Raw genomic sequence first — 14,203 nt, 5'->3', positions numbered from 1 at the left:
CAATTTATCCATTCACGAAATATATTCAGATAATAAAATATCGAGTAATAAATATAAGAAATAGTTTCCTATAAATAAAATATGTTCTAGCACATAATTTGTTCTTTATAAATCCGGTTTTTTCGTGAATAAAAGAAAGTTCTTCCTGAATTAAAAATAGATCTATAGCAGCTAATTGCGAATCAACGACAAGAAATGACACAAAACTTCACACAAAATTGGCAAATTTGCTTGTTTTAAAGCAAAATCAAACTGAAATTTTTCAACTTACGTAAGAAACGTGCAAGTAGTTTACTCGAGATCTAGGTAATTCTTTTCTTTAACCCGTTAGGTAAAGAAGGTCGATGACATCCGTTTATAAAATAGCCTACAGTATAAAGGAGTTAAATGTGACTTACCTAACGTGTGAACCTCCGTGTTGATGGATAATTTTTGTCTTATGTAAAACAGTTTGTACATGTAAAGTCCTATTAGTAATCTCGCGAAATACGCGACTTCTACTGTTGCGTAAAACAATAAAGCTAACAAAAGAAGTCCGATTATTACGTAGAGTATATTTGTGTCCATCTTTCCACTTCGACAATCGACACTAAACTAAAACAGGTTTTATCATTGAGGTACTCAAATACATTTCGCTCCGGCGCGATTGGTCGCGCGGTAACTCTAAAAAACTGTATCCCTTCGATCACGTGACTCGATCATCGTCGATAATTTAATTTGTGTTTTTAATTCGTCGAAGGAGTAATTTTCTTCGAAAAATGCTTGCCACTCGCTTCCGATTTCGATCGGAGCTTCGGAATTTTCCTGGTAGCAGCACGTGGAATAATTTGGAATGCATCGTTGATTTTCGGATAAGTTTTTCTGGAGGAAAGGAAAAATATTCGTTACGTCACGTGATCCAGGAAATCGTTTGTTTTCGGAGTCTGTTTATTGTATTCTTCACGTGTACAATTTCCTCATCTCGAATCGTTGCAACAGATAGGCTTTTAAAATTTAATAAAATCTTCTCTTATTAAATTAAGGTTTTACCCAGTTTCTTGCCTAAATATGGGAGATTGAAGAACAGGATGAAATTTATCTCCCTTTTTATGAGTTATGCTTCATTTATTGTTTGATAATCTAACACTGGCATACCTAATAGGTAATTTGTCGTCTAAACATAAGGAATTATTGACGAAATCCACCTTTTTTATGAGTTACACTTCACTTTTTGATACGAGATACACCACAAACTGATCACATTCTACTTACGCTTCGTGCGAGACTCCATTTTAACGAATTTCCCTTTCGTATATTCGATAATTTGACAGCATAACATCAAATACTAAGAGTAATTATTTTTATTACAAATAAATCTTTGGATAGTTAATTAGCAAATTTCTCGCAACAATTACGTCACTAAATACCGGATATCTTCTTGTGTGCAAAGAGAATTACACAAAGCCGATTAACAAGTAGAATTGGTTGGAACGTTTATTTTTATTTCTAACCTAGATTCTCGATTTTTTTTTAAATTAAGAAATTGGGTTATAGAATATAAATAAATGTAAAGCTTATATTAATAAAATAATGTAAAAGATAAAAATTACTTCGAAACAACTCTTATCTTAAAACCGATGGAGTCAGATAAAATCATTCTTTTTCTTATTTGTACTATATATGTTAGTACACGGTAAAGCTTATAGGCGACGAATAACTCTGTCGTCACTTTTCTCGTGTTATTTTGAAAATGAAATTAAATTATCATCCTTAATTGAATGCTGACCTAATGTACTGTACGCCATTAAATTTAGTGTACAACATTATCAGTTTTCGCAAACAGTAATTTACTTCTAATTCATTATAACCTGTCACGTGTAATTGAAGGTTACTTTACACTGTAAGAACTATGCTGCTGTGTGCAATACAAAATTTTATTTTATGAAATGATAAAATATATGAAAATTAATATTTGTTCTCCTTTTATTTAATTACTATTTTAAATATATACCGTTCGTTTAAAAAGCTATGTACATATTACAAAACAATAACGCAGAAATTTTTTTTTATTGTTTGGAAAAAATAAGTACAAGTATGGTCACGTGGATCCTTCACAATTATCTTTTATGCTAAATTATAAACTGAACTTACAGGAAGTTGTCGAGTGGTTTTAAGGAGTCTTGTGTGGTAAAATGACTAAATTTTCTATTTTCGAAAATGTATTACGTATGTTTTATATACAATATAATATACACAGAAAATATATAAGCTAATTAAACAATAGAATTTTAATACTTTTAAAATACAATCAAACTTCCAATTACGATCATCAGTAAACGGCGGGAAAACGGCGTCGAACGAAAATTTATATAAAATTATCTGCAAATAACGGCAATTTTTAAATACTTTTGTCAGTGGCTGCTGTCGGAAGTTTGACTATGTTTAAACTTTACAAAAACATAAATTGAAAAAGTATCAGTGGCGTGCCGTGACATTTGATGATAGGGAAGCTGTGTTTCTGTAAGAAGCCGACTTACAGGGGCAATCAATTAATTGCGCGTCAGGGCCCGTTCGTATTCGTTTGTTCGATAAGCCAGTAAAAACCGTATACTTCTTTAAATGTATTTTTAATAGATTATCCAACGTACTTAATAAATAAGAAAGTTCAATATAATTACCTCCGTTATTAGATTCAATAAATTCCCTATGCCCCCTAAATGCCAATTCTCGCTTTGAGAAAAAACATATAACATCTATTAATCTAGATATACCTATTAATCGTAATTATCTTGTTATAATTTTCAATATTTATTTTATATTGTGTACCAATGTTAAATTCTATTCTATTTTGATTTCCAAATTGCTTCAATTTTACGAAAGAATCGTCATTCGTCAAAAATGTTATCGTCAAAATGTCATCGTCAAAATGTCGAAATTTTTTTGTTGACGTATTTATATTTAATTTAGGCATTGGTCTTTCTCTTTTAATAATGTTTTCTTTTCCATTATACGGTCTTGAGCCAAAACTCTTTTTTAAAATAAATTTTTGAATCACTAGCCACGATGAAAGGGCTAAAATTAAAATTATCAGAAAAACTTACTTGGGAAAACAAAATGTGTGACGAATATACATGCCTAGTACAAAAAATTCTTCAATTGTGTGAATATACTTTTAAAGAAACTTATAATTAAATATAACTTTGTGAAGAAACGTTCATAAAAATAACAAAATATTCTTTACTTTTTAAATCTTGAAACAATCCACTTACAAGTTAGTGAAATAGCTCCCTACGAGTGGCTAATGAATGAAATCAGAGACGGTCCAGGTAGGTGTGTGCGTGCCAAATCCCGAGGGTGCCGATACCGGTCAATGTCAAATGCCTCTTTTGTCGCATTACTAGTATATCTCAAAGGACGCGACGGGGTTGTTGTAGATTTTAAACGTTTCTCACCGTAGCTGTAAAAATCTAAATACGTTAAACTTAACAGATTGTCCGTCGTTCGTTTTCTAACTAATTCGTTTTAGAACCGAGTGTTCACGGAAATTTCCAAAATTTACAACTTTTCGGTCATTCTCATTGAACTGGAAACATTTCTGTCTTTATTACATCTACTATTACGAAGAGATCAGACCCCGCTGTACTCGGCAAGAAATTGGTTCGGTTAAGCTTCTGTTTAAGTAAAATTTCGGCTCTTTCATCAGGGTTTTATATATGTTTCTAATTCCCTAATCGCTTAATTATTTAACTACTACTTAAGTAGAAATAAGTTGAAACCGGTTACTTTGTACCTGAATATCTGTAGTCTTGGGAAAACAGTGGAAAGACAAATTTTTTATGACAACGGATATATAAATCATAAATTTAAGGAAAATAAATTCTAGAGCTTTTTTTTTGTACCATTGTACGTCTCATTCATTAAATTTGGTTGTAAATGATGCTGCCAAAGTAACAGATAATTTTTAACATTGTACTAGAATTGTACACGTTTTTTCTGCATCCCCTTACAGATGGGACATACTAAATCGTAATATCACCGGTTTAACATCGAAATCCGTAAGTAATATAAGATGGGAGAGCGGAATAAACGCGGAATAAATGTATCAAATATTTTAATGGATTTTTTTAAAACTCCTTTCAACTATACAGAACTATCATAAAAACATGCCAGTAAACTCCTATCGGTTGGGTTAAGTTATAAATCTAGTCTAGGGTGAGCAACCGTTTTTATAACACGAGTCAGAATAAATTTTACGTTTTTCCGCGGGCCGTAGTAGTCAATTGACGCCTTCTTGTGACTCGTAATTTTTTTAGTCTGCAAATATGAAATAAATAAATAAAAAGTTAATTACTAGATTTATTTCTCTTATCGTTTTCGAAAATTACAAAGAATTGGAAAAATAACTATTAATTAGTTATTTTTTCAATTTAATAATCTATTAAAGATCTTGCAGGCCGGACAGAAACTTTTCGCCAGCCGTAGCTGGCCCGCGGGCCGGGGGTTGCCCGCCGTTGATCTAGTCTGCTCGTGATTCACATAATCGGGCGAGGGTGGCCGAATATCTAGCAGGCGGCTAACAGCCCACAACCGCTCCGGGATATAAAGTCGGACTCTTTACGCGTGTGTCGCTTCTACCAGCTAAACCGTGACGTTGGTGCTCTGTAAAGCGCATGCGCCAATGCCTATAATCTGGCTGCTTGGAAGTTGACAGGCAGGCGGCTAAGGCCAGGAACACACATGCGTAAAATTTGGCGTAAAATCTAGCGTAAAACAGAAAGCGTAAAAATTTTTCTGAAATTTTGGCTGAAACAGAACTGAAAATAGAGTAGAGCATGTCTCTACTTTTTACGGCGTAATATTTTTACGCCAAAATTCCTCCAATAAAGAGAAGTCTTTTCTGTGACGTCAAAGTAGACACGTGCTTTTTATTCTAACAATGGCGGCAATGAGGGTTAACCCTACAATTGTGACGGTCTCGAAAAAACAAAAAATAAATGAAATAGAGGAGTTTACTGTATCCATTCGACCACATCAGTATCATGTATAAAGCCACTATATTTAAACAACGTTTATGGATGGCTATAGGTGCAAAATTTCAAACAACAGGTAGGTCTAGTAGAATTGATTTATAGGTTTAGTATTTAGATTACACGCACGTTCTTTATTTGAATTCGGAATACAAGTGTATTAATTTAAATTTTCTATATTACAAGAAAGGAAGCGGAAAAAAATGGAAGGTACAAAGGAATAGATATATGATAAGAAAAAATTAATAAAATTAGCACTGTTGATGGCAGTGGTGTTTCCTATTCGGTCAGAATTTTTACGTATGTGTGTTCTGGCATAAAAGCGTAAAACAGAAACTGAACTGGAAGCTGATTTCTGATTCAGTTTTCTGCCACACAATTTTACGCATGTGTGTTCGTGGCCTAACAGGCCAAAGCTGCTCCGGGATAAAGTCGGACTCTTTACGCGTGTGTCGCTTCTACCAGCTAAACCGGGTGAGGTTGGTGCACTGTAAACCGCATGTGCTAATGCCTATATAATCTGGCTGATTAGAAACTGACCCGGTCTCGACATTCCTTCCGCCACTGAATTATTCGAATATACAATAGCAATCTTATCGTTTTTTTCACATGTAGTATAGAAATTTGTAAAAGATACATAATGCAGTTATAATAAAATATTAATTTTAATTAATTCAAAGTACGTTAAAATATGAAAATTTATATTTTATAAAATACAAGGAAAGGTCATTGAAAGGTGGAAGCGGCGCTTCCATCGCTTCCAATGACGGCACGCCACTGAAAAGTATGTATAAGTTTTGTAAATACTTTAGACATTTTGTGACGAAATTCACTTAAACTATTTCACGGGTTTCCCCTAAAAAGACAATTTTAACATTTAACTACAGTTGTGAAAGATTGACGGGACGGTACCGACTTTAAGATATGTTCAAACAATTGAAATCTATTGTCTACTGCATTGTTTTGTAATATTTACAGAAGTTTTTACTTCGAAATAAAGAGTAAAAATATAAAATATTTTGTCATTTAAAATCCTAATTTTAAAAGAGAAATTAAAGTCATAAGTAAAACAGATAGGTAAACACTAAGGTCGTATAATTAGGTTATGTCACGTTTCGCTTCATAATGGAGCTATTGACATTTCTATACATTATTACAATAACTCATTAATTCCAACTACACTCGACCTTCTTGTAGTCTTTGTGCTACAGAATTTGCCTTTTTATATTTATTATAAATATAAATGTCATTTTTTTTTTTAAAAATAAGACTGATTTTATTTACTGCATTTTCTAATAAATGTGACTTGTTAATTTTTACATTAAATGATAATATAATTGTTAGTTAATGAAAATTAAATTTAACAGCGCGATAGTCACTTTTTTTTTAATCAGCTGTACGTATGCCATTCTTACCGGTATCCAATGAATTATCATCCCTTTGTTGAGAAAAAGAAGTCGAGCAAAGGTGATTTAAATTACTTCCCAAAACTTGCAAATTGACAGGTTGGAACAGTTGGAAGCTTAGTTTGATGATGGTGCTAAAGAAGAGAGAGTCAAAAACTGCAAGTAAATCGTATCCCAAGTGTTCAGCGAAATTCGCTGTATTTTTCTCCTAGCTCGTCATGATATAAGATAATTGCTTGAACTAGAGTTTCTCCAACGGGATTCCGGCTGTTTTTTAACCCGGTAAATTCTTCTCATCCCCGGAAATCCCGCAGATTTCTTAAAAATTTACTTGTTTTCTTATTTTGTGTTAAAGTTGAGGAAATTTTGCAAATAGAAAGTATAATTAACCCATAAACTATCAGAATACATTTGTATTTATTAATTTTAAGCCAGCTTATTAGTTTTTTAAATTTTTGTTTATTCTGGCGCATTACAGATTATCAACAAGCAACACGTAGCCTATTTGTGACAGGACTCTGAAAATTCTTTACTTGTCACAACCTGGAACATCTGGAATAATTGTGCTTACGCTGTCTTAATTTTTAACCATGCCCAGTAGCTTCAATAACTGCATTACGCCAGGTTGTGTAAATTGGGCAAGGATACAAACTAGTACGAAGTATGCAAGTATGAAGTTTTTCTTCGTAAACCCGTTAATTAAAGCCAAACGAACTGCCGAATTATCGGGCTGTAAGCTTGATGCCGCTATTACAGCAGCCGAAATAGACAAATCGAGAATACTAGAGAGGGAAAAAGTACTGTAACGCATCTCGAAAACGAAATAGAAATCTTCCAGGCTACGGGTGAAAAAACACATAACTTCCGTCTTCTCTTAAATGCATTAAAGACGATTCCAATCACATCAATTGAATCAGAAAGGGCATTCTCGGTAGGGGTCTTTTCACTACTAAAATAAGAATCGGATCGAGTGAGCGGAGTATTGACCATCTTTGCTTTTTAAAATCTTATTATAAAAATTTACAATAATATTTCGTATTATGTTTTATTTAAAAAACGAAAATTACCTGCTAAGTTAGAAGTTTGATCTAAGTTCTTTTTTTCTTTAAATTTTCAACTCGATTCAAAGGCATTTTTTTGTAAGCAGTTTCCAACAAAGTTTAATAAATTTTTTCTATTTGTGAAAATTTCTACGTAATTCAAAGGTAATTTTTAATACATATTTTACACAGCATTATTAATATTATGATTTTGGAGAACATTGCATGCCGTGTAATTCAAACACTAAAAAGAGTGAATACACAGCTTTGGACAATTTAATCTGTTCAGTTCTTGGCTTGTCTTTCTCAGTGCTATAGTGTTTGATGCTTGAAATAACGAGGCATGTAGGCCCCAGTTTTTTATTATTAGTTCATGGATACTGCAATGTCTCTTCATTTTCTCCACTGCAGGCGTAGCATTCAAATTATCACTTTTATTCTAGCCATTCAATCTTCGAAGTAATAAATACGGATAAGTACATGTACGGATATTTATTTCGTTTCTATAAACGTGTTCTGTATTACGATATGTAGTGTGCATTCTTTCATAGAGTTGCACATCACATTTAAATGAAATTGTTTATGCTTCATTCGTTTATTTTTCTGTCAGATATTAGCTTCTCAACCCGTTCAATTTTAATTGCATCAGTAATGTATACCTGCAGTCTTTTATTTCTAATTTATAGTTTGGATGTTAATTATCGTACGCCGTTTCATATCTTTCATATTCGAAAATTAAAAATTTCGTTGAGGAAACATACCGAATAAACATGCTTCCGCCATCTTTTATTAAAAGTCTGTATTAACCAATAAAAAATAATAGCTGTTACTTTTTATAAAAGATATTTTATAAAGGAAATATTTTATAAAAAGATAGCCTATTACGCTGTCAAATATTTTTTGAAAGATTTTTTTCAAATATCTTTTATAGTGTAATGTTCATCGTATAATTTACAGAGTCGTTCCGTAATGTCACAACAAATTCTTCTGGCTTAACGATAGTATTCAGTATCACCCCAAGTATTTGTTGGAACATCTTGATTATTTTTGTGATGATTTTCTTCAATTTTATCACATAATTCTCGAAAACCTTCTTTGGTACCAATTTGATATTTTGTATTTGTAACGATGTCGTCATGATGGGCATTTCCTTGTCAATGTCAGTTTTTTAAGCTTTTTTTGACGTGACATTTGATCCGCGACATTGCCAAAAGATGCGTTATGTCGAGTAGTTCTATGTGATATGATAGTAAACACGATACAGTGCGTCTACTGCTTCAGCCATGTTATCAAAATCACAACGAAAGTACTTCGTTATCTCTATTTTCATCATTTCTAACAGTCCCAGTTTTCCTATTTATCAGGTAACCAGGCACAAATATTGATTTTTCTTCACGAATTTGTGGACAGATTTTTCACAGCAAACGCTGTGATACGTCGCATTAACTACAACATTAAAACAACCACTCAATGTTTGGAATGCGGCAAGGTCACCTTGGAATCAAAATATAGCACCACTTGACAATTTTTACGGGGACACGAAGTTTATGCAGAGAAGGTTTGCAGGCTCGACTATCTGCAAAAGAGAATAATCGGTGTCATTGAGACTATTCCTGATGTACAAAGAAATGGAATATCTCCTGCACGTTTTTAGGGTCAAGAAGGAAATACATATTAAAATATGATAAATGCCGAAAAAACTTGAAGATATGTCCTTTCGTTTCAACTTGTAATTCGAATAAAACATTTTATTTAGATCATTTATTAAACTGTGTTTGAAATATCAGATTCGTTTTGTAAAGACCATTGTGTATAAATCTCTCAAATGGCAATGGGCAAGACATCTGGCAAGAAGGACTGACAACAGATGGTACACGAGAATTACGATGTGGTATCCACGGGGAATCAAGAGACCCAAAGGACGTCTAAACTTAAGATGGGACTATGACATAAGGAAACAAGCAGGCACAACATGGTGGAGAGAAGCAAATGATTGGCAAACATGGACACAAATGGAGGACGATTATTTAAGGCAGTGATTCTCAAAGTGGGGGTCGCAACCCCCAAGGGGGTCGTGAAAAATATTTGCGGGGTCGCTGAAAAATTGATGCCAGATCAATTTTTTCAAATATTTTATAAATTTACTATGGATTCATGTTTAGAAATAATAGAAATAAAAAATATATAAAATAATTTTTACTTAAATAAATTGCACGTATAAATAATAAAAATAATATAAATATTTAAATACGAGCCTAACCCCCTCCCTCCGGGATGTTTTTCGACACATACTTATTCTTCGGGGGTCCTTTGAAATTTTTAAGTGCAGAAGGGGGGTCGCGGTCCAAAAAGTTTGAGAAACACTAATGTAAGGGATGCTACACCATAATTTGAAATGGTAGAATAAGCTGAAGCTGATGATGATGATATATATATAGGCCTATATATATCATCATCAGCTTCATCATTGTCATATCATTATCATAAATAGTAACATACGTCAAAGGTAATAATTGTACAGTATTTATTTGTCTTTAAATGTTATATATCATTAATTGATTTTAGAGAAAATTTACACAATTACACTTTCTCATGCAATGCACTTATTACACACTGAATTTTGACAGCGATTTAAAACATATTAGTCTCAATTCAGACGCTACATATATAATAGATACATTTTTAAAAAAGGAGTAGATATGATCATCTTAAAGTATTATTTCAGTATAATATGTAATAGAATAGAAATTTCTCTTTCTTTGGATTTGAGAAAGAGAAACAATTAACTTTTTATTATTTTTGTATCATTATGCAAAGAATATTGTATAAGATATAAAAATAATATTTGCATAATATTGAAGAGCTTTCTGTATAGAAAAAATTCTGTATTATGTTTCTGAATTTCTATTTAGTTCAGTTAGGAAGATTTAGATGGAATGTGACCGGGAAATATAGAAAATATTATAAATATAATTTTATTGCTAAAGTTCTGACTTTCTTTCTATCTTGACTAGCTCCACTTCAAATGTCTCTCGACATCTTGTTTACGATTATTTTGTGATCCCTCCTAAAACAATATATGTCAGTCAGGCGATATTATTTTAAAAATTCACCAAAAATCAAATAAACATTATATCTATATGAAAAATATCACGTACAGCACAGTACATTTATTAATATCTTTATTTTTAAATACGATATTTTTCAATACATTTTATTACAAAATTTATAAGAAAAAAATTATATATATCAGAACTAAAGTTTAAACTTGATAATTTGTAACTTTTTGTCAAGTTTTGTAACTTTTTGTCTAGTTACCTAGTTGTTTGCTGGCACTGAGCCAGAAAGACGTAGAATATTGTTTTGTACAATTCGACGTAACACTTATGCATGTACTGTACGCTTATTCGTTGTGAAATTATCGCACATTATATCAAACATTTGTTTGGAATCAAAATTTTATTCTGCTATCAACTAATATAATGAACCCAGTGGCGTAGCGTAGTGAGGGCGGCAGGGGCGGCCCACCCCGGGCGGCACTTTTAGGGGGCGACAAAATTTCACAATAAATAATAATAATATTTTGTCAAAATTTGAACCATTTCATTTTATATTTTTGTCGCATCTACGATTCGGACCGATTGAAATGAAAAAATATAAATAGTAACAGTATCGTTCTAGTTCTAATTGGAAGTCGATTTGTGTTTTATATTCAATTCGTTAATAACTTAATCTTGTCGATTGTCAAGGTGTAATCATAAGTGTTCTATACCTGTTATATCAATGTAAATGGCATACGTGTAAAAATTTTTGTAATAAATGTGATTATTATATTGTAAAACATATATATATATATGACTTTTTTTATTTGTAACTTGTACAATACACAATAATGATGATTGTCCTCAGGGCCGGATTTACATAAGGACATTTGGGGCCTGTGCCCAGGGCCCCCACAAAATAGGGGCCCCCACAAAACTATGTTTAAACATAATTTTTTCCTATTACTGCGACAGGCTAGTGTGGCCTAATCATGAGGGCCACAGGCAAAAAAAAACCAAACCCGGGAAAAACCTATGAAACATCGGAAAATTTCGGGAAAAAATTTTACATGGGTATTTTTCAATTAAATTAAAATAATTCGTTTTACACAATAAAATATACATGTATGTTTACAATAACCTTATTTTTAAATGAAATTTACAACTTCATAGTTGAAATCTAGTTGAAAGTACAGTACAGTATTTTGTGTAAATTTTCTAAATCATCAAGTTTGCCTACTCTTAAAGGGCCCCCGAATTTGTGCCCAGGGCCCCCGGATTGGTATGGTAAATCCGGCCCTGATTGTCCTCGCCGAAAAGTTCTTTAGAATTACTGTATATTTTATTCTTTTAAATTGAGATACCTAAATAAGGGTGCGGCGAAAATTTTCCTCCGCCCCGGGCGGTCGACACCCACGCTACGCCACTGAATGAACTAATATACAGTGGAGAGTCGTTTATCCGAATACCGGTTATCCGAACGCTTTCCAGTCGGACTGTGTCGTACTGAATCGAACTTTTTTGATACTAGATTTACTTCTAAAGTATAATCTTTATGTTTTTATATTCTTCAATATATTTATTTTGTTTGTACAAAATAAAGAAATAATTTTTAACAATACAATAGCCTCGATTATTATTATAAAAATTTTCGTTAGGCTTAAAATCGACGAAAATTCAACACGAAACGACACGCAACGGAGAAAAATTTCAACATCGGACAGATTAGTATATTTTTTCGTACATAATTGGTTATCCGAACAACCCCAGTCCCCAAGGGCGTCGCCAGCCAATGGGCCAGGGGGGGCAAGATGATATAAATTGATAGAGGATATGAATTGTATGTAAATAAAATAAAAACGATTCATAAATTTTAAGAAACTTAAGAAGATTATTTTAATTAAAACATAATCTTCTTGGGTTTTTCGCGCGGGAATTATAAATCGGGCAATAAATGACTTAGCATTTAAATAAATTTTTTTGTATGTCTAGGGAGGGGCAACTGCCCGTCTGCCCCCCTCTGGCGACGCCCTTGCCAGTCCCCAATTGATTCGAATAAACGACTCTCTACTGTACTTTACTAACATATGCTACTCACATACTCTGTCATCACTCTTTCAGAAAAAAGCTGAATCGATTTCAGGTTTTTCTGGATTAGGTTTTATTCAAATTATAATATACTTGAATAAAGTATTCAGATTTTATTTTATGAATTCACTTAAAAAAGTTGAATTAAGCAAAATATGGGATAGTTTTATTTAGTTAGTTAATTTAAATTTACATATACATTGTGAATGTTACTATAAATTCTTAAGGTAAACAAAAAATTTTACTATTTTTGATAAATCGTCGGTTAAGTTTGAGCCATTACGGACGGGCCCATCCAAAAACGTGGATGAGCTTGGACGAGAAAACGGGATTATGGCGCCTCTATCTGGCTGCTAGAGATATATTTTGCAGATTCGAATCCGGGTTCCTATCTGCGTCTGTAAGGTATATTTTATGCCTCAGTTGTGGGGATCTGGCGTAAGTCACGGGTCCTTAATTGACACCAAATACAGGGTCTTCCAGAAATATCCTATTATTTGAAATTATTGTAATTACGTTATCATCAAAAACCGTTTTAATGTACATTAAAACATTGGAAAACTATTAGAGTTTCACATTTTCCCGTTAGTTTTGCAACGCGTGCATCTCATATCACACGGCATGCATCCAACCCATACTCAAATTCTTCTTGCACGCACTGCAGCATATACATCTCGGGACAACTACAATTGCGCAGATTACTCGTGTTGCACTATGATGAATGATTCCGACTTTCCGAACACTAACAACCCTTTCCTATTGGCGAGTAAGATTTTCGTTAGATACAGCAGAGATAAAACGCTTAAATGCGGATGGGAAATGACATCCGTACAGTTAGTCTATCAACTGGTGTACAGACGTCACATACTTCTCAGATAATAATTAACACAGTAACGATCATTTAAAAATGGCAGTAATTATTTTGGAAGACACTGTACAATCCGTGCCATGCCGTCAAGTACCGAATCTGGAAAAGAAATTCCTGACGGGGCAACACGCATTTTATTTTGCCAAGCAGTGTAACATATATCAATAGTATTTCTAACATGAAAAAATTAATAAAGTAAATCACATTGTATTATGGTTAGTTCAATTCATTGGACAGATTACTTAAACCGAGCAAACAGAAAGGGATAAAGGTCCTTTTGTTTAGGCTGGATTTTTTAAAATCATAAAGGTTTATGCAGTTTGCAGAGGTTTCCGACTCAAAACTAAATAAGTACGGTACACTGACATCTACTACGGTTTCGTCGTCTATGTTCAGTTTGGCACTAGCGCCATCTGGTGAGCACGATTCGAATTATTTATTAATGATCCGAATGTTATTCATTCCGGTGATGGTACAGTACAATTAAGAAAGTTTGTATTTATTTTGAATTAGCTGTAATAATTTTCCATACGAAATCTCGTGACATTCTTTAAGAAGCTTCGTCTTACATTTTACGCTTTAGAATTGGCAAGCACGGTTAAAAGAATAGGCGTGAACTTTGAACCAGCCACAAACTATTCTACACTTTATAACAAGCTACGTCTCAAGGATTAAAGGAGTTTCTAGTTTCTACCCATTAATCATACATGTTTATCTACGGGTATGAAGGACAAAATTTCTGTTTTTATCTCAA

General features: G+C 32.9%; 1 protein-coding gene across 1 annotated transcript in view; it reads right to left on the bottom strand.

Moving 5' to 3' along the window:
• Positions 1–589, bottom strand: part of LOC136984882 (protein THEM6-like) — a 29,530-nt gene extending 28,941 nt beyond the window's left edge. Inside the window, exon 1 of the mRNA XM_067282023.1 lies at positions 399–589. Within this exon, the coding sequence (XP_067138124.1) occupies positions 399–567 (169 nt within the window). The 5' untranslated portion in view covers positions 568–589. The remainder of the gene's footprint in view (positions 1–398) is intronic.
• Positions 590–14,203: the final 13,614 nt, after the last annotated feature.

This window comes from Centruroides vittatus, unplaced genomic scaffold (assembly GCF_030686945.1).
Source record: "Centruroides vittatus isolate TY-2023 unplaced genomic scaffold, ASM3068694v2 contig_936, whole genome shotgun sequence".
In the NCBI taxonomy this organism is placed as follows: Eukaryota; Metazoa; Arthropoda; class Arachnida; order Scorpiones; family Buthidae; genus Centruroides; species Centruroides vittatus.
The sequence above is the reverse complement of the archived record's forward strand: the minus strand, read 5'-3'. Positions and strand labels throughout refer to the sequence as shown.